Source organism: Drosophila erecta, unplaced genomic scaffold, assembly GCF_003286155.1.
Source record: "Drosophila erecta strain 14021-0224.00,06,07 unplaced genomic scaffold, DereRS2 tig00000283-arrow-arrow-pilon, whole genome shotgun sequence".
NCBI classification, from domain to species: Eukaryota; Metazoa; Arthropoda; class Insecta; order Diptera; family Drosophilidae; genus Drosophila; species Drosophila erecta.
The window spans coordinates 547110-569122 of NW_020825217.1; the positions used below are offsets into that span (position 1 = coordinate 547110).

Here is a 22013-nt window from a genome sequence, read left to right on the forward strand (position 1 = left end):
TATATTGAATTCGCCAGCGTGGGATATGTTTATTTGCTCAATCAATTTCGTAACTAATAATTTATAATTTCGTATCTAGTAGCAACATTTTTGAATTGAAATAAGAGCCAGGGCTGCATTAGCCACCGCACGGTTCGCCCACCTGGCAATGCTGTGCAGCCGATCTGGTCTGGCAACACTGGCATAACAAAAACATTCTACACACTACGTTGTTTTCCATTGCCTGACATTTAATGTTTTGAAATCGCTAAAATCTGAATAAGGGGCTTACCGATAGATCCAAGGATTAGCCATGTCCACCGACGCCGACGTGATGCCCAGCGGGCGCAGCAAGTGCGTTAGTCCCACGACCAGGGAGTCAATCGCAGACGATGGCCTCCAAGCGGACGCCGCCGGAGATCTGGCGTTGGCTTCTCAAAACCCCATTCCCCCAGCTTCGGTCTACGCCTGCGAGACACAGAAGGACTCTACGGATATGGATATAGACAACGATCTTACCACCAACGAGCGGATGCCAACGGTGGCCGAGCTGGAGCAGCCGATTGAGTCGAAAACGAAGCCACCGGAGGAGAAGCAGGTGAAGGAGGTAAAGGAGGAGCAGGAGCAGGAGGCTGTGCAGAAGCAGAAGTCACTGGGAGACAGCGTCGTCCAGCCGCCCAGTACTCTGAGAGCCATCAAAATCGAAGGGGAGGACAAACCAGTGAAGCCGCCAGCGCAGACGCAGGTTCAGGAGGAAGTCGCTCCCAGTTCGCCGGAGGCAGCAACGAATCCCAGCCAGAAACCTGCGGGCAAGATCACCCGTAGCAGTCTGAATGGCACAGGTAACCAGGCGCCCACACGGACCCCAGCGATAATGAAGCGTCTGCGGAAGAGCACGCGCTTCAAGGCCAAGCAAACGGGCAAGGGCAATCCCGGAAGCGGCAATAACCAGTCAAATGGCCACAATAGTGGCCCGAATGGCTCCATCGGCAGCTCCGTACATCTCGCGGGCGCTGGTGCCCACCCCAGTAATAGCAACAAGCATGGCAAGTCCGGTCCAGCGGGTCCAGGCGGAGCCACTGGAGCCCGGAATCGTCGCACTCTCTTCAAGAGACCAGCGCAAAAGACACCGAAGGTGCAGGCGAGCACCAGGTTTGTGAGAAGCGTTTTCTACAAAGGCAGCTATATGCAAATCGGGGACATCGTAAGCATTGTGGATGGGGATCAGAATTTGTACTACGCCCAGATACGCGGCTTGCTTGTGGACGCCTATTGCGAGAAGTCCGCCTTTCTCACCTGGCTGATACCCACGCAGGACAGTCCGGATCCCCAGGAGGGGTTCGATCCCGCTACCTATCTGATCGGTATGTCACATAAGTCCTGTCCTCCCTGCTACCTTAAGTCATTTAGTGATTGCTTCAATCTCCGTGTCTGCAGGACCCGACGAGGAGCTATCCCGAAAGCTCTGCTACCTGGAGTTCGTGATGCATGCTCCTAGCAACTACTACTTCGATCGGAGCACTCCGTTTCCCCTGCCGGATGTGGATGAGTACACTGCCCAACGATCGGGCGGATACATCTGGACACGGCTACCGATGGTCAAGCGGGAAAAGGGGAGTGGCCACAAAACGGGCGGCGCCTCCTAGCAGAAAAGGTGGCCCAAGGGCAAGAAGGCCGGAGCCTTGAATTTGAATAATCTAATTTATTGCAACTTTTACCCTTCGTAAACAGACTATTTTGCCGTCTGCTAGCCGAGTAAGGAATAATTCGGAAAGTACTTTGTGTACTGCAATGCCAACTGAACTCAAATCAGCAAACAATAAATAAAATCAATTTTTGTAATTATGGATAAAGGCAACGAGATTTATGATTTGAAATTAATTAATTTTGTTGATGTTAGCTGCTCAAAACTGTCATTCCTTAATCTTTTTGATAATTTTTATGGAAGTTATGATGAAAATTGCCATAGAAAATATCGAATTTTTGCCAAAAGTCGTTTTTCCGATTTTCCGACATAAAATAATCAGTTTTTTGACCACAACTTTGAAAATATTTGTCTGAATATGGAATGTCATACGTCGTTGAGCTCGTATTTAAATTTCCAATCGAACTGTATCCAAAAATAGGAATTGAATTTTTTGGCAATTTTTTGCAAATTTTGTTGATGTTACCCCTTACAAAAAAAGTCAAAAAATCACAAAAAAATTTATTTTCCCAAATCCGTCAAAAAGTGATAGGGATGTTTAGCGTTGGTAATTAGCTGTTCAAAACTGTTATTCTTTCATCTTTATGATAATTTTTATGGAAGTTATGATGAAAATTCCATAGAAAATATCGAATATTTGCCAAAAGTAATTTTTCCGATTTTCCGACATAAAATAATCAGTTTTTTGGCCACAACTTTAAAAGTAATTGTCTGAATATGGAACGTCATACGTCGTTGAGCTCGTATTTAAATTTCCAATCGAACTGTATCCAAAAATAGGAATTGAATTTTTTGGCAATTTTTTGCAAATTTTGTTGATGTTACCCCTTACAAAAAAAGTCAAAAAATCACAAAAAAATTTATTTTCCCAAATCCGTCAAAAAGTGATAGGGATGTTTAGCGTTGGTAATTAGCTGTTCAAAACTGTTATTCTTTCATCTTTATGATAATTTTTATGGAAGTTATGATGAAAATTCCATAGAAAATATCGAATATTTGCCAAAAGTAATTTTTCCGATTTTCCGACATAAAATAATCAGTTTTTTGGCCACAACTTTAAAAGTAATTGTCTGAATATGGAACGTCATACGTCGTTGAGCTCGTATTTAAATTTCCAATCGAACTGTATCCAAAAATAGGAATTGAATTTTTTGGCAATTTTTTGCAAATTTTGTTGATGTTACCCCTTACAAAAAAAGTCAAAAAATCACAAAAAAATTTATTTTCCCAAATCCGTCAAAAAGTGATAGGGATGTTTAGCGTTGGTAATTAGCTGTTCAAAACTGTTATTCTTTCATCTTTATGATAATTTTTATGGAAGTTATGATGAAAATTGCCATAGAAAATATCGAATATTTGCCAAAAGTAATTTTTCCGATTTTCCGACATAAAATAATCAGTTTTTTGGCCACAACTTTAAAAGTAATTGTCTGAATATGGAACGTCATACGTCGTTGAGCTCGTATTTAAATTTCCAATCGAACTGTATCCAAAAATAGGAATTGAATTTTTTGGCAATTTTTTGCAAATTCTGTTGATGTTACCCCTTACAAAAAAAGTCAAAAAATCACAAAAAAAATTATTTTCCCAAATCCGTCAAAAAGTGATAGGGATGTTTAGCGTTGGTAATTAGCTGTTCAAAACTGTTATTCTTTCATCTTTATGATAATTTTTATGGAAGTTATGATGAAAATTCCATAGAAAATATCGAATATTTGCCAAAAGTAATTTTTCCGATTTTCCGACATAAAATAATCAGTTTTTTGGCCACAACTTTAAAAGTAATTGTCTGAATATGGAACGTCATACGTCGTTGAGCTCGTATTTAAATTTCCAATCGAACTGTATCCAAAAATAGGAATTGAATTTTTTGGCAATTTTTTTGCAAATTTTGTTGATGTTACCCCTTACAAAAAAAGTCAAAAAATCACAAAAAAATTTATTTTCCCAAATCCGTCAAAAAGTGATAGGGATGTTTAGCGTTGGTAATTAGCTGTTCAAAACTGTTATTCTTTCATCTTTATGATAATTTTTATGGAAGTTATGATGAAAATTCCATAGAAAATATCGAATATTTGCCAAAAGTAATTTGTCCGGTTTTCCGACATAAAATAATCAGTTTTTTGGCCACAACTTTAAAAGTAATTGTCTGAATATGGAACGTCATACGTCGTTGAGCTCGTATTTAAATTTCCAATCGAACTGTATCCAAAAATAGGAATTGAATTTTTTGGCAATTTTTTGTAAATTTTGTTGATGTTACCCCTTACAAAAAAAGTCAAAAAATCACAAAAAAATTTATTTTCCCAAATCCGTCAAAAAGTGATAGGGATGTTTAGCGTTGGTAATTAGCTGTTCAAAACTGTTATTCTTTCATCTTTATGATAATTTTTATGGAAGTTATGATGAAAATTGCCATAGAAAATATCGAATATTTGCCAAAAGTAATTTTTCCGATTTTCCGACATAAAATAATCAGTTTTTTGGCCACAACTTTAAAAATAATTGTCTGAATATGGAATGTCATACGTCGTTTTTAAATTTCCAATTGAACTGTATCCAAAAATAGGAATCGAATTTTTTAACCATTTTTTGCAAATTTTGTTGATGTTACCCCTTAAAAAAAACCAAAACAAAAATTAAGATATGGTAACATTAAGTTATCGACTCCAAACGGAAGCGATATCGTATAAAGCGCGCCCAACCAACGGTCACACTGGCTGTCGATAGATTTACTGTCGAAACGGAACGGAACAGCAAAAACCGAGATTAACGTTTTGCGAGCTATTTCTTGGGACACATTGCGATTTATTTAACATGGAGGTCGACGAGGAAGAGTTCGAGGTGCCCTCCAGCAGCAGCAAGGGCGAGAAAAAACGCTTTGAGGTGAAGAAGGTAAGTGGTCAGCAAAAAAGCTGGGTCATTGGCATTGAACGTACTAATGGTAACACCTACCCGCTTCCTCGAAAACAGTGGAACGCCGTGGCTTTGTGGGCCTGGGGTAAGTAGTATTATCAGTAATTGCAGTCCTGCGAATCAGGGGAATCACCGCTTTCCATTTCGATTTCCTTTCGATGCAGACATCGTGGTGGACAACTGCGCCATCTGCCGCAACCACATCATGGACCTGTGCATCGAGTGCCAGGCGAACCAGGCGTCCGCCACCAGCGAGGAGTGCACCGTGGCCTGGGGCGTCTGCAACCACGCCTTCCACTTCCACTGCATCTCTCGCTGGCTAAAGACGCGCCAGGTCTGCCCACTGGACAACCGCGAGTGGGATTTCCAGAAGTACGGACACTAAAATGCCTCCCAGGACGCACCAGATGGAGCAGCACTATAAGAGCCCTTGCGCCTAGCATATCCTTGCCATCCCGCAAGTCTGATGATGGCCTGCTTCATCTGGATATTCAATCCTTTGTAATACCCTTTTAGATCTTAAGCTAGTGGGGCAAATCGCGTGAACTGGCAACTGGTAACCGGTAATCAGTAACCATCCGTTCCGCAGTTACCGATGCCCGCGTTTCCCCGGGAAGCACACCTTTTTGTAACGCGTGAAATAAAAGCTGCAACAGATGGAGAAAACTAGCCAGAACTCTGTGCCTTTCGGTCTTGTAGTCGGCATGAACCGGGAAGAGGGCATCTCACCGCGAAATCCGCTGAGTACTGAGAGGAGCATATAACTCATGACTTGCAGGAAAGGTGCTTAGTCTTTGGATTTGCAAAAATTTATACAAGGATCTAGGGGTGCTTCGATTGTCCTGGGATGGTAAATGGCGAGTATATACCTCGGTAGTAGCAGGATGACCATGCCCACTATAAACTATATAGATGTATATATTGCGAGTTTGGGAAACTGAGAGCCCCTTAATAATGATAGTTGTTTCGAGTAAACAAATCAAAATCAGTCGAGGAAAGAAAAAGCTGGCGTTTGTAAAAACTAAATGTTCTTCTTTAGTTTATTATGAATGTTTTGCGGCCGCGGCAGCTGTAAATTATTGGTGGCTTAGAAAATAATACACATTAGTTACAGATATGAATAAAGTATATAATATATATCAAGTATGATTAATGTTTAATTGTATATGCTACAAACTAAACTTATCGGTAAACAAAAAATAATCATGTCGTTAAAAAATCATCAAATTTACTTCGTGTTTGTGTGTGTGTGGCTGTGATGGTTGGTTATAGTTTTCCGTCTGTCGAGTTTTAGGTTTTAAGAACTAAACTTCACAGAGACCAAATTAAAAACTGGCAATTAAACGAAGGGCAGGGAGTGCGAGTTGATTTAGATTCATGTGAATTGGCAAGGCGATGCATTTAAACCAGATTGCATAGACTGCATAGTCCGTCGAACCACTTGAACCACCACTTTTATCGAGTTGTATTTAGCAGTTTATTTGAATGTTCTGTTTAATCGTTTTCGCTGGTTTTTATAATTTAATTTCCCGCTTTTTGGTTTATATACATTGTTATATGTGAAAATGTACGCTCTGCTAGCTGCGCTCCTCCCCTCTTCATCTAGCTCGGCTTGCAATTAATATTAAGTTTGTCTTGCTCATATATACACCATGTGCATGCATATACGTAATTGTTTAAATATTGCTCTTCTGGTTGCGGCTGCTGCTGCGGCACTATTGTTTGCTTGTTGGCTATTGTGGGGGTCCTTAGTCCTTAAGAGTCCTCTATGTGGTTATTTCGTTTTTTGCCACAGAGGGGCTTGCTTCGTGTAAAGTTAAGTTGGGTTGTGTTGTGTTGTGTTGGGTTGGGTTGTAAGGCGTCTAAAACCGCTGCACAGTGTCTAGGTGCATTGCATTCAGAATGCGCTCCTAGATCCGCCCATTTTACTCGCAACGGCTCCTGGGCTGCTCGTCCTTCTGGTGCTAGCTCTCAACTGTACATGATTTGAATGCGATTTAACTCTATTCTTAGCCTTTTAACTATCAAATTGCTGGTGGTGCTGCTGTGGCTGTGGCGGTTGCTGCTGCCGATGTTGCCGCTGCTCCGGTTGCTCCTGCTGCTGTCGTGCTTGCAACACGCGGCACTTTCCTGCGACCTTTTCCTACTTCTACGCTTTAGACTGCCACCTGCAAAATAAAAGCACACCACACACACACACGCGCGCGACATGCAACGCGAACACAAAGTAAAAGGGTTTGGGAGAAATGGGGAGTAATCACAAAGAGAAAGAGAGAAATAGAAAAGAAAGCAAAAATAAAACAAGTTACAATCTGGTATATATCCGGATTCGCATTAACAAATTGGTCAGCCTGTTGTTGTTTCGCTTCCTGAATGTGAAAACCCAAGGGTATATCAAGGATCTACTTGGACTAAGATCTAAGCCTACGGTTTCTAAAAGGTGCTTGGACTCAGCAGCAGCAAAGGCAACGACGCCAGCAGCGCAGCAATTCTCAGTCTCCATCCGTTGCTATTCCTGCTTCCCTGCACCTGGTGCTCCACCATGTCCTTGTCCCGGACTCTCCCCCTGCGTGCTCCTCCCCTTTTCTTGGCAATGGCAGCTGTGCTTAGTCAATTTGCTTGGAGATCAGTCGTTGGTTATTTCTGGCCGTGATGGTTGTTATTATAATGGTGAGATGTGACCGCGCCTGTTGAAGTGGAAGTGGGCACCACTGCCGCTCCCGCTCCCACTCCTCCGCCGCTACTGGTCTTCTGTTGGCTAATCGGAGGCTGATTTTGCAGGCAGGCGAAACTGGTGGGGGCCAGGAGGGCACAGGTGCCGAATGTGTGCTTGGGCATGCTCAGGAAACCAGCTCCAGCTCCAGATCCTCCTCCTCCTGATGAACCACTGCTGCTGCTCACAATGGCCTGTCCTTGTCCCGGACTCGGGGTTCCAGCAAACTTGCCCAGCTGGTAATAGTGCATCGCATAGGAATCCTCGCCTGCCGCTCGTTGCTTGCCATTGGGAAAGTAGCTATTGCTGTTGGTGTTAGTGGTCGATGTGCAGGCCGATTGAAAGGAGCTGCTGGTCGTCGATGAAGGTGATTGGGCAGCAATGTGCGGGCCCACCGTGGAGGAGTCCACAGCCTCTGTAGAGGTGGAGGTGGCGCCTCCCACTCCACCGGATGAGCTGGTACTGCTTGAGGATGTATTAACCGTCAAGCTTGTGCTGCTGGCATAGGAGGCATTGAAGGACTCGTCGCCCCCGCCGCCACTGCTGTTTAGGTCATCCAAGCCCGATCCCTCTGCTGGTGCTGGTGGAATGTCTATGGTGTGGGACTCGTTGCCAAAGATCAAGCGGAGGCGCTTCTTCTGCGGTGTTCCATAGACACTGCTTGGCGCAGGCGATCTGCGTTGGCTGCTCCTGCTCCGGCTGCGCTGCTTTTTTCTCTGCTTCTTGGTGACCAGCTGCAGCTCCTCCTTAGGCGGCGGCTCCTCCTCTTCCTCGGCAGCTGGCTCTTCATCTTCTTCTTCCTCCTCCTCCTCCTCTTCGTCGTCATCGTTGCCATGCTCTGAAATGCCCTCCATGCGCAGTATCTCGTATTCGATACCATTTGAGCTGCTGCCGGTTAGATTTAGCGCACCTCTAGCAGATCCCTCCCCTGCTGCCCCTTCCCGATGGGAGCCAGCTGGACCTCGGCCAGCTCCGCCGTTGCTTAGACTCGTTCCGAGCTCAATTACTTCGTCTAGGATTGGTGAACGTTTCATGCGCAACGTTAGTTTCAGCCTGCGCTCTGGAGTCTTCAGTAGGGGTTCAACATTGCTGATGGTAGTAGAGGAGCACGAAGTGGCAGGTTCTCCCGTCTGGGCTCTCTTGCGCTGGCCTCCAGTAGATCCGGTGGGGAATCCGCCCAACGCTTCGCAGTGAATACTTTGCGCTGCCGCCAAAGCAGCTGCCCGCCTGCTGCGTTTCTGCTTGACCGGTGAATAAGTAACTGATTCGTCCTTTAGCTGCTCCTTGATTCCTTGGGTGGCAGGAGGATCGGGTTCGAAGCTGGCCAAAAGGTTCTTCTTGTAGGCGGGAGTCGGGCTGCAACTGCGGCGCGTTGCCTGCTGCTGCTGATTTTCTGATGATGTGGATGAGGGTATGGACGAGGCCTCACTTGGTGCTGGCTTCCTCGATTTAACACTAAGTCTACCGCTAAGATTAGAATTATGATTAATTCTACTGCTATTATTACTATTATGATTATTACAATTTGTAATCGTTGTTGCTTTGTTGCTGCTGCTGCTATTTGCGTTTGTGGTTGCAATGTTATTGTTATGGGCAGTGGCTAATCTGGCTACCAATCCTACTCTTCCCGCACTATTCCGCGTCACACGCTTCTGCTGTTCCTGTTGCTTCTCCTCCGGCTTCTCTGGTTTTGGTTCCTCTGCAAGGATGAACATTTTTTGCGGCAGCTGCTGATCCTGCTGCTTCTGCTCTCTCTTTTGCTGCTCGCTGCTGGTGTCGCTGCTCTCGCCGTCCGTCAACTTCTCCTTCTGGCGTTCGCTACGTCGAAGTTGACGCTGCTGCCTCTGGTGCAGCGCGGCAATGGCCATCTGGGCGGGCTTGCAACGGGGCACAAGAACCACCGGTGCCTTGGTGGGCAGCGGAATGCTCGCCACTACCACTGGGGCGATCACCTCGTCCGCGGATGCGGTGGAAATGCTGCTGCTGGTGCTATTAACACGCATAGATTTGCGCAGACTGGTGGAACGACCACCATTAGCCTCGGAGCCCGCTCCGGCGGCCACGCTGCTCACTGTTGTTGTTCCAGCATTTCCTCCAGCTCCTGTTCCACCAACGCCTGGCTTCTGCATGGCTGCCATTTGCTGTACGGCCGCTGTAGCTTCGGCTCCAGTACTTGCGTGCTGGCCATGATTGTGGTGATGGTGATGATGGTGATGGTGGTGATGGAAATGATGCTGATGATGATGCTGCTGCTGGTAGGCTGCGTTGGCCATGATCATCTCGGCATCGTACTTAGTCATTCCCTTTTGTCGCAGCTCCTTCATGGTCAGCGGTGAAACCACGACATTTGGAAGTTTCTTTTCGAGCAAAGAGACAGCGGCTGTGGCCTCTTTGCCGGCAGTTGATTGTTGCGATGGTAGCGGCAGCGTTGCACCAGAGCCTCCTCCTGCTCCAGCTGCTCCTCCAGAAACCACCAATCCATTTGTGCTGCTACTCTCGCTGGGCCCAGTGGAATCATTTGTATTGCTGTTGCTGTTTGAGGTGCTGTTCGTGGAGTTGGCTCGGCTCTTGATGCGATTAATCCGATTGTCTGTCTCCCTCAGACGATAGCCACCACTATTACCAGGTCCACTGCTGGCCAAACCGAGTCCCATACTAAGACCCAGCATCAGGCCGTCATCCTTTCCGGCATAGGCTCCAGTACCGCGCCGTTCGCAGGTTTCACACTCACAATAGCGATTCGAATCCCCGAAGAAGTCCTCGCCATAGAAGCAGGTTATCTCCTCCCCCACCTCAATGTCGCGCAGGACCTTCACACACGCTGTGTCCCTGCCGGTGGCCAAAAACTTGCAGTTGGCGCGACAATCGTGATTGATGTAGGCAGCCGGGCCCAGCCACAATTGGGCGCAGTTCTTGCGACAACTATACATCACTGAGAAGTCATTTTTGCCAGAGTGCAGCAGAGCGGCCTCCTCCGCCTCCGTCAGCTCGGCGATGCAGCCCACCAGGCATTCGATCTTGTCGTTCTTCGACCAACGCTTCGTCGAGCTAATCTTGGCACCACGTTGCTCCTCCAGTGAGTATCTGAAGCAGGCCTCGATTGCAAAGCCGCTGTCCTTGTCAAAAACGCGCAGGTACCGGACGATCTGGAAGACATTGAGGGATGTGGGCATCTCGATTAATATGAATTACAATATGCACCATAAAGGCGAGTAGCTGTGCTTCAAAATAAACGTAAATTGCTAAACAAGAAAGGATTTTAGTCAGTTAGTTTAGTTTTTGAATGACCTTTGCTAGATAAACCTTATATTTCGTATAAAAAGCAAACCGAATGTAAAGTAAACGGGGTTTTTTGCACAGGAAAGTCCGACTTACATGATCGTGGAGCCGCTTGGTGGCAATCTTGTTCTTGTTCTTGAGATGACGCGGTATCCACGGCCCCTCGTAGATGCGCTGGATGGCTATGTCGTAGTTCTGCGTGTGGATGAAGTCATCCACGATCGCCTTCAGTTGCTGCGTATCCACCTTAAGAGGCCGGAAGCGTATGTTCATCTTGTGGGTCTGGAAACCGAGATGCGGATCGAGAATCAGCGATGTGGCCAGGTCATCGTTCTCGGAGAGTTCACGCGGCGACATGCCAGTGGATTGCGACAGGCGGCTGACGGCGCTGCCGTTGCAACCATTGAGTCCACCAACCACCGAACCAGATCCCGATCCAGCAGATCCTCCGCCACTGCCGTTCGAAGACTGATGGGACTGGTGATGGTGGCTAGGGTGCTGGTTTGCCTGCTGGTAATTGGTGGCATGTGGCTGGTTGTGGGCCACCTGGTGGTGCTGCTGGCTCGTCTGGTGGTGCGCAGATGGGGGTGCGGATGGCGGGGGGCCATGGCTCTTGTGGGACATGGACGACAACAGAGCCGCAGCCGTCGATGTCGACGTGGAATTGGTGGCTAGTGAAGACGTTGCGCTGGTGGTGCTGCTGGCCGAAGCGGTGGAGCCACCGTTTGAGCTGCTGGAGCTATTGCTGTTTGTAAATCTGCTGCCCGTTTCACCGCGCCGCGTGTGGTTCGAGCCGACGACCATTCTGCAGGACAGTCTGCAAGTATGACGGACCCAAAGGCATTACAGTTATATTCAATACGATATGTGCACTTTTTTATTCAATATTTCTCGAAACGTTTCAGCCAATACGATCAATACTAGTTCTATGACAGCCAATCAACCCGGCAATTATCAGCTGTTTTGAAATTTGAATCACTGACAAGCACAAGCTGTTTAACTACATCTGGCAACGCTGCTGTTGTCTGCGACACGGTAAAGAGCGAGATGGCCATACACCAGGACTAGACTAGGACAAAGGCAAACGTCCTGCACACATGCACACATACATACACACTCTCTCACAAGATTGGATGGCTTGCAAAATCCTTAAACCGCAAAACATCTGTTCTGGCATACGAGCATTTTGACAAATATATTTGCTTAACTCGCTATGATGAAAACGGCCCTAATTAATTTTTTATTCATACGGCTTCCCGTTCGAAACAGAGGGAGAGCTAGAAAGAGAGGACATGTAACTGATGTCGTTGACAACCATCCCTCTCGCTCGCACCAATTCCGAGCCCTTTCAGCCAGGGCACACACACGTTCAACAAAAATCAATTAACTTGAAAGCACATGTAAAAAAAAGTATTGATCCACAAAAAAAGACACTTCGGTAATCCTGGAATACAAACACTTACTGCCGAAAACTTTAACATGGATGTTTAACAGCGTATGTTGGTGTGCAAAACGCGAACACAACAAAAAATGCCTTATCGATTTGCAAGCAGTAATTGCAAATCTTGCATTTCCTTGAAGCTGTGCAACAACTGAAGTACCGTTTCTGGGCATAAACTAACATAAACACATGTGGGTGGTGCTGGGAAACATGGCTGGAATTGACTATTTGTTGTTGCCCGATTTATTCTGAATGGAAATGGATGTCGCTTGCAAATTGCTCTCTCAGCTGTTTACAAACGCATACACACGCATTGCCACATGAACGCAGGTGAGAGCGAGAAGGAGGCATATGCGCAGTGAGAATGGGCGATGAAGGGTTGCCAAGTGCGCAAAGGCTTGCAAATTAGGTACACTTGTGTGCGGGGGAACCGAAAAACGGGTGTTTACAATAAAATTCACTGGGGATGTAGCTTTGCAGATGGGTTTCGCCAATTTTTTTTTGTTAGCAGCATTTTGAAGCGGTTTGCCAACCCTAGTCGCTGGTTGCATGGGAACGGAAAATGGCGGCGCCTGTTACACACACACACACGCGCACACATACACGCACAGTTTGCTGTGTTTATGCACTTCATGCTGTTCGGATTTTTTTTTTGCACTTTTTCGATTTTTTGTTTGCATTTACCTTAAATGAATTATTCACTAAGGCGCTATTGTGCCTCTCGCTCGAACTCGCAGAACGATGCTTTGTCTGCTGCTTTGATGTGCGTGAGTGTGTCCCTCTTTTTCCACGGCTTTTCGTTGAGACTCACACATGCACACGGCGAAACACTGGATCGGAGATGGAATCCGTTTTGGATGGCTTGGCTTTGGCTGCGTATCCAAAATAAATCGCGCTTGCACTGCCAAATCATTTTAGCTCTTGACGCCTTTGTTCCCCAAAAACATCCAAACGCCGTCCATGGCTCTCGTTCTCTCTCTCTCTCTCGCTCGCTCGCGAGACGCTCCAAAAGTCGCGAGTATGGAAGGGAATGTATCCCTCGCTCTTTCACGCCTAGAAGCTGCTGTAGCACACACAAGCACACGCACACCCAACCGTATACATATATTCCTTCGACGAGCGAGATGTGTGTACGTGCGTATGTATGTATGCTTTTTTTTCACTTCTTTCTCTTTTGCGTTCTTTGCACCAAGTGTTGCTATTTGCTACCGCCGCTCCTTTTGCCGAATAAATCAGGCCTTGTATCGGCTCTAATTCGGACTTAATTTACAAAATGCGGCTGCTTTTTTTCCGCGATACTCGGATTAGTGATGTAAAAAGACGTTGATGCCTCGGCCACTGACGATATGTATCGATAAATTGAATGACATCGATTGCTGCGATTACGATTATCACCACAGTTAGCCGAGACGAACGCCCATTTGCAAGTATCGAGTGTACGTCGTGTGCAGACAAATTGATTTCCGTTGATGTTGGGACTCAGTGTCAAAGTGTTCGGAGTGTCGCGATGTGTAGCGCAGTTGCGTCGTGTGCAGGAGCATATATCAATATTCCGCGTTGTGATTCAAGTTCATAAGAATTCTTGTATTGTATTCTTATACTTCGGCGCCAAGATCATTACCAGGGCTACAAGTTGCCCTCGCTTCCGCCAGTTTTTTTTTATTGTGCGTTGGTTGTGGTTCGTGTCTGTGCTAAATACGACAATTGTCTTTTCGGAGTAACGCCATCTGGTCACTCTACTTGAGAATTGTCACTTCTGTTTCTGAATTGTGTTTCGATTTATATCCTCAATTGGAGCGTCGTGGAAATATTTGCAGCACATTTAAGGCATCATCCTACGGTAAGTCGGAAAACAATTGAAAGTCAACAAATAGCTCGCAAGTACGCTTTCGAAACACCACGAAAAACGAACATACGCACGGACATGCATGCATGTGTGTGAGAATCGGTTTGTATGTGCATGTGTGCGCCTTTCTGGAAAGTGCATTTTTTTTTATATTTCGGTTCTATATAATCCCTGCACTACCATTCATCACCGTTTCGTCGCTGTATCATCGCTCAGGAATCAGCGCAATTGTTCAATTGCCATCTTGGTACAAAAGAAGCGAGTTTCGAACACAGGCATTTCCTACAAGTCATCGCATGTACATATTACGTGTTCCAAGTCCTTTTATCAACATCGCCGTAGACTTTGCGAATTTGTGCTGCGAAGTGCAGGGATTGCTATTGTTTTGCATCCTAGTTGCGTATATTCCTTTTACACACACGCCTTTATCTTCCAAAAGTCGTTATACCAATAATTGTTGAATTGGTCTGAAAGTGCATCAATACGACATTTTGGCTATTTGGCATTTTGGATCCACACATACAGTAGAAAACACACACTGATTGCACGCACCGTCACACATTTTTCAAACTGAACCTAATGTTTTGTACTGAACCTAACTCCAGGAAAGCAAACCAAATAAGCCCAAAATGCCCAGCATCAAGTTGCAATCTTCGGACGAGGAGATCTTTGATACGGACATCCAGATCGCCAAGTGCTCCGGCACCATCAAGACAATGCTGGAGGACTGCGGCATGGAGGACGATGAGAATGCCATTGTGCCGCTGCCCAATGTCAACTCGACGATCCTCCGCAAGGTGCTTACCTGGGCCCACTACCACAAGGACGACCCCCAGCCAACGGAGGACGATGAGAGCAAGGAGAAGCGCACAGACGACATTATCTCTTGGGATGCGGACTTCCTGAAGGTGGATCAGGGCACCTTGTTTGAGCTCATCCTGGCTGCCAACTATCTGGACATCAAGGGCCTCCTGGAGCTCACCTGCAAGACTGTTGCGAACATGATCAAGGGCAAGACTCCCGAGGAGATTCGCAAGACCTTCAACATAAAGAAGGACTTTACGCCCGCCGAGGAGGAGCAGGTGCGCAAGGAGAACGAGTGGTGCGAGGAGAAGTAAGGCGCGGCATTTCACGGGACCAACATTAAGTTGAAACAGCTGGCGGATGCGGGAGCAGAGCCTCATTTGGAGTTTTGTATCAATTTGATGTGATTCGCGGGGTTAATTTTTTCGTCGTACATATATCCCATATATATATATGTATATGAGAGAATGTAAAACTCTATTTAATCTATATGCGTAACATTTGATTTCACCTTAATAAATATAGCTACCCAAACACAAGGCTCAGTACATTTTATGGGCTTCCCCGCATACTGCTTATCGCTGAGAAGCATTATTAGAGAAGTCACTTTATTCGTAAGCTCATGCGTGCGGCAGATAACAAGTAGTTCTGTAGCAGTATCATTCATCTCTCGTAGTTATCATCTACAGCAATTGAAAAGCGCGCCAACGCATTGTTAATATGTGCGTGTTGCAGCACTTGAAAAGCTTTTCATGTTGCTTTTCAAAAGCTACGACGGGTGTGGGAATCCGATTTTTGACGCTTAATTTTTGGTGTATGTACATCGCATGTTTGTAAGATTACAGAATAAGGCATTTTATTTAGCAATACTCGAAGAACAGTAGCATATACAAGTTAATTAGTTAAATTCAAGTTATATTCTGGCTTGAAATAGTGAATTTGTAGAAAGACAATTCTCATGTCCGCTCTCCATTCTGATTTAGACTGCTCTATTTTCTAATTAGACATCAAGAAAAGTTAAAAGCAGGTGATCCAAAAAAGTGTACATAGACAAAAATAAAACAAGTTGATTTGGAATATTTGCTCCGATTATATAGACAAGATAATGCTTTTGTTTTTTTTTGTTTCCTCGAACTTTTCCTAGTAGTCGCTTTCATTTGGTCTTTGCTGACTGTTAAACGCATAAGTTTGCCAATGCTGAACAAAGTAGCCAAGGACCTTTGCTTGGGCTCCTGCATTCGGTGGAGGCGGAAATTTATTGGACAATTGCTTTGAGTGTGCACTTGGCTTAGATGTCCGTGCCAAACTTCGGAATTGATCGCTGGCCATAGCCGGAAATGGCAAAAAGGAAGGAAAGAGCCAGTTGTCCAGCTCTTAAACATATCTAATCGATTGTTCTGTTAAGTACCTTGAGTACTAAGGGTCTTCCTACAGTTTTAAGTGCGAATATTAATTAATAATAGTAATTAATTAATCCAAGACATGGCATCTCATCTGCTTATTGCCCACTCGGTGTGCAAGCGGCAATTGAAGTTTAATCGAAGCAGCAGCGTCAACTGCCCTTTGAGTTATGGGGGCGTGGGTGGCTCTTTGCGCCAAGGGGCGTAGTTATTGTGTTCGCCATTTCAATTATCGCGGGCAGAAGGAGGGCTCCTGGGTAAAAGACTGAGGTGGAAGGAAGGCAAGCCAAGTAAAAGCACGGCAGAGCCAAAAAACTGTAAGAACGGCCGGAGAAGAAAGGACTTTCCACTCCCCTGCCAAGTTGTTGGCAGTGCCAAGGAGTAATTAGTGTGCATTTCCTTGCTGCGTGTGTTTGTGCAACATTTGCTTTTCCACTTCGTTTGCGACAATCAAATGTAACAAAGGAGCGAAAAAAGGTTGCACAAAAAGTGCGGAAACAAAGCCCAGATGGGGAAGTGCAGGGAACAGGATAAGGCGGAAGATCGGAGGCAGAAGTGCACTGGGAAAAAGTGCATGTTTCTGTGGCATTCGGGCCAAACAATCACCATGTGCTACTAGCTACATGCAAGGGCAAGAGCCTCCAAAAGTATGCTATGAAGGATTGGTAATCAACATTGTATTTGGCTGCAGTGCATTTGCCGGCACACCTGCCATGTACCATGTACCATGTGCCATCGCCATCGCCACTCCACACTCACCTGGCTGCGCTCCTTTATCATCTAAGTCGTCGTCCTCCACTGGAACGTGACATTGAATACGTCTGCATCCTGGTGGCTTCTTCCGCTCCTTCGGCTGCTGACCCCCGTTCCCAGTCCGCTCTGTCAATTTTATCCACTTCTCAGCCCCCCGGCTCCTCAGCTCCTGGAGCTAGCCAATGCTAATCTCTCTGTAATTAAGACTGTCACTCATTGAGGCAGTTGCTTTCCGCTCAGTTTGCCCATCTTGGGATGTTTGCAGGTCCTGCTCCTTTTCGTCCTTCGAGCTTCAGTGGCGTGGGCGAATGAATGGGGCGGCACATTTGAATTGCCTTTAATTGCATGTTGTTTTTCCCACTCCCCGCTTGATTGTCATGCATCCATCGCATCCCCTATCTCCTAATGGAGTGGTCTCCTCTTCCCGAGAGCATTTTTTAGGGGCATAATGTAGGCGGGGTGATGAAAGGCACGGGTTTCATGCTCAGGATCAACTCGGGGATCGCAGAGGGTGAAATTGGCTGGTCTAAATGCGATTTCTATTTACTTCCACTTGACTTACGAGCTGGCTTAGCTTTTTGCTGCGATGCAACAGTCGATGGGGCTGACAAAGGGCCAAGCCTGGTAATTAAGATTGCATAGAAGGCTCACTTACTCAAAATATTACAATGGTGAGGGGAAAAGCCTGCAACAGTCGGGCAGCTGCTTTAAAGTGAAAGGAATTCGTATGGCACAGCTTAAATTTGGTTAGGATAGAATTTCCCTAATGTACGAGTGAGTATATTGATACTAATCAAAAATCGAACTGCTAAGCCACTTCTACTCCACGTCTGATATCGACTCTTGTAGTGCAAGTGGCACTAATTAGGCACGCTGCAGATGGACAGCTCCAGCCTCAGCAGGTCACCTAGTCGTAAAGGGTCACCCAGATTTTCGCTGGCCGATTGGGGTTGATTCGAGCGGGAGTTGTGTGCCAACATACGAAGCGTAAACTTTAGATCAGCCGGAGACTTCGACTTGGACTCCACTCGACTCTATTAATATCAGAGTGGGGAACTGCCCCGCTGCCGGCAGAAGCCGGAGATTTATGGCTTCCACTGGGAGTGCGTGGGCTGTTATCGTAGGACTTGGTCCATGGCCCACACATCGGCGGTTGCATTATCCACACATGCCTGTGTGGGTGAGCCGAGCCATTACATAAGTGTACATAAGTGCAATGTGTGTGTGTACGCTGTGCGGTGTAAGTTTCATCTTTCCTCCGAAAATTCCTCTCGCATCGCCAGTGGATGTGTAAATAATGCAACTTTCGGTCGGCCCATCTATCAAAGTCTTGAGGAATGGGGGTTTCAATAGGGCATTGGGGACGGGGCACTCGGGGCTTTCGGGGCAGATTCTGCTGAAGCGTTTTGTTTATTATTGGGACTACTTTGTTGGCCAACTGCCTTCCTCGACTTCTAATTCACGTGCGCAGAAACGAGCTCGACTGGGAGATTCGATCCCAAGTAACCATGCACCCCAACCGACTTGTTGGTGCAAGGGGCTTAAAACATGTCATTAGTTCCTCATGATTGATATTGGATCGCGTTTATTGTTAGGCTAGAGCACAGCCGTCGCTAGGAGTCACAACCCACTGGAGTGGAGTACTTTCTTCTTCCACCTTTCCACCTCCAAACTCTTTGGCTTGTAATTCTATTTATATGCACTCGCGTCGGAGTATCTACACCCATGTACTCGGATCTTTAGTGGGCATGCACTTCTGTTGCTGCGCTGCAGATGGGGCTGCACACTTGCATTGTTATTGTTGCCGCTTCTGCAGTTGTGGAATCTTCATTGGCACTTGAACATGAAATGGAAATGTTGACGGCGTATCATGATTCTGTATGCATGCTCGAACAAAATCTTTGCCTTTGCTTTCGAAAATTTTATTTACTCCGGCGGCGGCCAATGACTTGCGAAAGAATTTCCCAGTGTTATTTCGGATACCATCTGCTGCCAGTTCTTGTAGGTCAGATAAACAGTGCGTTCTAGAAACATAGGGCAAACATCTTCGGGCTTCGAGATGGAAAATGTGAAATGCTAAACCGATACTAGAGCACCCAACTAGCGATAGATAGTATGTAATTTTTGATATTTGTGTATTGGCTTGTAAAGCAATTAAGCTTTTGTCCCTTGCCGTGTGGCACAGCAGATGGTTACTATATGTTGCACACTCATAAACCGAGCGCGTTGCACACGGTTTGTGGCGTCATAAACTACTCTGTTTCATTGCAGCTCTTTTCGGCGAAAAGATTTCACAGGGCAATAAAGCACGGGGGAAATTTACGGAGAAAATGTACAATAAACTGTCAGGCTTTTCAGTTTCCGAGTCCAAGCGGCTAATTTTGAATTTCTATCTGCAACTTCTCCATGGGTGTGTCTACTTGGGTGTGACACGTAATATCCGTTTCACTGAATATTGTGCTGCAATTAGCAGCAGGGTTCAGCTGCCAGCTGTTGCACCGAATTTTCAATCGAGTAATAGCACAATAGCAGAAGGGCAGAATCGATTTGGGGCTATTGGAGGTTGAAGGAGGGTTCACTGACTATTTATGCTGGCAATGTGTGCCAGCAAACCGTCCATGCAAATTCTTGAAGTCGTACACTTCGGGGAAAACAATAGCAGTTGTGCACGAAATTTACATAGGAGTACAGCGTACATAGTACAGAGTAAGAAAAAGATGACCATCAAGTTTGCAGTGATGAGCACCAGCTCCGATAGTGCGTAAGGTTGAGCATTCCATAGGAAGGAACACTCTCGAGGTGCCAAGTTCAAGGAGTGGCGCTCTTATCGCACAAAAAATGCGCTTCCGAAACCTCCACACTTGTGCCATCATGTGTGGAACACACATCCCATCTCTGGACCCAGCATGCAGTCCAGGATGCGCAGCAGCTGTTCGGATCTGCTAGAACAATTGTATCTCCAGTGGCGCCTTCGGCACCCACCGACCGCTGCCATCACTTAGGGAATTGCAGTTAAGGATTGGATTGACTGGCCGGGAGAGCTTCGGTCGGTTGGGCACTGTATGTATGTCCCAAGGAGTCCAAACGTTTGCCTAAGCTGCGCACTACGCCATCTGCTGCCCGATGAGCGCAGAAAGAAGAGGACCAGGAGCAGGAGCAGGGGCCTCGAAAGATGCGGGCAGCCAGAAGGTCGCATAAAAGTGTGCCATGGAATATGAATTAAAAACCAGGAGGACAGGGTGCGAGGGTGGGACAGGATGATGGACAAGCCGGAAAGCGGCAGGAAACTTCGTGACCGTTCGAGTTCCTGACGGGAACTCCTGGCTGGCATAGACAAAAGTGAAACGTGATAAGCGGCTTAGGACTCGGCTAATGAGTCGTTAGCCTCCCCACGTTCATATTTAGGCCAACAATCCATTGTTGGACTGGGACTGGAACTGCGTGCATATTGTATCTGCCAGTTCCGCTCCTCGCCCTGCAAATAGACGTGAGTTATGCGAACTTTTTGACAGCAACTCGGATATTTTGAGACGCCACCCAACCGCAACTCTCACCACAAAGTATTCAAAATTAGCACGCAGCCCTGGCAAGCCACACACAAAGTTACTTGGCCGGCTGCAAAAGCCATAAAAGTGAAATTGATGGCGGAACAGCCAGCTGAAAGCACCGAAGGAGTGAGAAAAGCAGGAGCAGCTTCGACGGGGTGCCCGGATTATGACACGTTGCTGGTGCATAAATTAATGGCAGACTCTTCGGTTAGCAGTGGGCTGTCACCTCACGGCAACCTCAAGTCATCTGGCGAGTGTCGAGATTTTCTGCGGTTTTGGGTGCTGGTTGATGGGAGGTGGGAGTGGGGAGTGGGTGGTATTAAAGGATGAGGAGCAATCCCAGTGCTCAACCCTGGGTGCTCAACAATTCATTATCTGCTAAGAGCTATTAGCGATTCGTGAGATTCTACCTCAGAGAGTTTGTAAAGCTCGACCGAAGTAGAAAGCAAAGGGATTTGGGCAGGCTGTGGGCATCCAAAACGAAGTTCCCAGCCCAACCATCTATTCCGCAGAGTTAAACATCAGCTATAAGTCGGAATTATCCGCATGATGGCCATAAAGTCGCAAGTGTAGATGTTCCGTAGCAACCTAAGTGCTGCGCTGCTCCTGGGATTGAATTTGAGTCGATATCAATTTATAACACAATTCATCAGATATCAAATATCAGATATCAAGAGCCTTGAATCGAGTGCAATTTCTGCTAAATTGAAATAAGTTTGAGACATTCCCATCGATGCAATTACCCAAACTGAGTGGAAATGGTCAACGGTCGATGGAGTACACGGCTGAAAATAACAAGTATGTGTGTGTTTGAATAACAAAGTATCAAATCAGTATGCAATCTACTCGCACATTTCAAGTTGATTTCAAGTTACATATCAAGTTATGATATGTGTGAATAAAAGGGTTCAATATTTCAGTATTTCACATGTTGAGTTCTTTTGCCCGTTTGTCTGCCCGTCCGTAAGAAAATGCAGGTCTATAACGAACTATTCTATTCTTCTATTATCAAATTGATTATATTGGTAATATCACTTTGGCATTTGGGACCTTTTTTCTCTGTGTATTAGTGGCAGTGGCGCAGAAGCGGAACGCTGGGGGCTGCCTGCCAGAGTTATGCAATCCAAAGTCATTCGTTGGCCTGGCACTACAAAAAGGAGCTCCTGGCTCCTGGCACCTGGCACCTGGCTCCTGGCTCCTCTTCCTCTATAAGCTCAGCAGGCACCTTGGCTCACTCACCTGCCATCCTGCCATTTGCTGTGTGTTCGCTTGTTCGCTTGTTTGCTAAATGAACAATTTATTTTATTTTTTCGCTCGGCATTTCGATGTTTGCCGCTCGACACTCCTGCAAGGATATCCTGCTGCTCCATAAAGGACAACAGCAAGGAAAGCTCCTTTCACCTCGCTATTCCCCAGTTTTCTCTTTTTGCTCTCAAGTGGAAGTGGCAGTGAAGTGCGATAGTTTAGCATTTGTTTGCCTTGCTTTTGTTGCAAATGAGTGCGCTAGATTTCACTCGCATTTTATTTGCAAACAATTTTCAATCTTTTTGTCCCCTGCGTCCTCTGCGCTCCCCGCTTTTCCATTTTCCTCCTGAGATATGACACAGCGCCAGTTTTCCATTTTCCGAG

The 22013-nt window shown here is 46.1% G+C and overlaps 4 protein-coding genes across 6 annotated transcripts; 3 read left to right on the top strand and 1 right to left on the bottom strand.

Annotated features, from left to right (window-relative positions):
* Window positions 1-148: 148 nt before the first annotated feature.
* Window positions 149-1826, top strand: LOC6555666 (GATA zinc finger domain-containing protein 1). Its single transcript, XM_001982380.3, has 2 exons — window positions 149-1343; window positions 1417-1826. Exons 1-2 carry the CDS (start codon window positions 293-295, stop codon window positions 1623-1625), a joined length of 1260 nt encoding a protein of 419 aa, XP_001982416.1. The 5' UTR covers window positions 149-292; the 3' UTR covers window positions 1626-1826.
* A 2525-nt stretch (window positions 1827-4351) lies between these two features.
* Window positions 4352-5276, top strand: LOC6555510 (RING-box protein 1A). Of its 2 annotated transcripts, XM_001982381.3 has the most exons (3): window positions 4355-4579; window positions 4658-4685; window positions 4765-5276. In XM_001982381.3, the coding sequence occupies exons 1-3, from the start codon at window positions 4502-4504 to the stop codon at window positions 4983-4985; spliced, it is 327 nt and encodes a 108-aa protein (XP_001982417.1). In that variant the 5' UTR covers window positions 4355-4501; the 3' UTR covers window positions 4986-5276. The 2 variants fall into 2 exon arrangements, with proteins under 2 accessions (XP_015008783.1, XP_001982417.1); XM_015153297.2 differs by having other exon boundaries at window positions 4352-4685.
* Window positions 5277-5611: 335 nt separating this feature from the next.
* On the bottom strand, window positions 5612-13424 carry LOC6555511 (histone-lysine N-methyltransferase Suv4-20). 2 transcript variants are annotated; one of them, XM_026983153.1, is made up of 3 exons: window positions 12718-13424; window positions 10689-11409; window positions 5612-10459 (listed from the first exon to the last, which is right to left on the bottom strand). In XM_026983153.1, exons 2-3 carry the CDS (start codon window positions 11394-11396, stop codon window positions 7238-7240), a joined length of 3930 nt encoding a protein of 1309 aa, XP_026838954.1. In that variant the 5' UTR covers window positions 11397-11409; window positions 12718-13424; the 3' UTR covers window positions 5612-7237. The 2 variants fall into 2 exon arrangements, with proteins under 2 accessions (XP_026838954.1, XP_026838955.1); XM_026983154.1 differs by lacking the exon at window positions 12718-13424 and adding an exon at window positions 12056-12632.
* Window positions 13425-13714: 290 nt separating this feature from the next.
* On the top strand, window positions 13715-15222 carry LOC6555691 (S-phase kinase-associated protein 1). The gene is made up of 2 exons (XM_001982383.3): window positions 13715-13873; window positions 14485-15222. The coding sequence occupies exon 2, from the start codon at window positions 14509-14511 to the stop codon at window positions 14995-14997; it is 489 nt and encodes a 162-aa protein (XP_001982419.1). The 5' UTR covers window positions 13715-13873; window positions 14485-14508; the 3' UTR covers window positions 14998-15222.
* Window positions 15223-22013: the final 6791 nt, after the last annotated feature.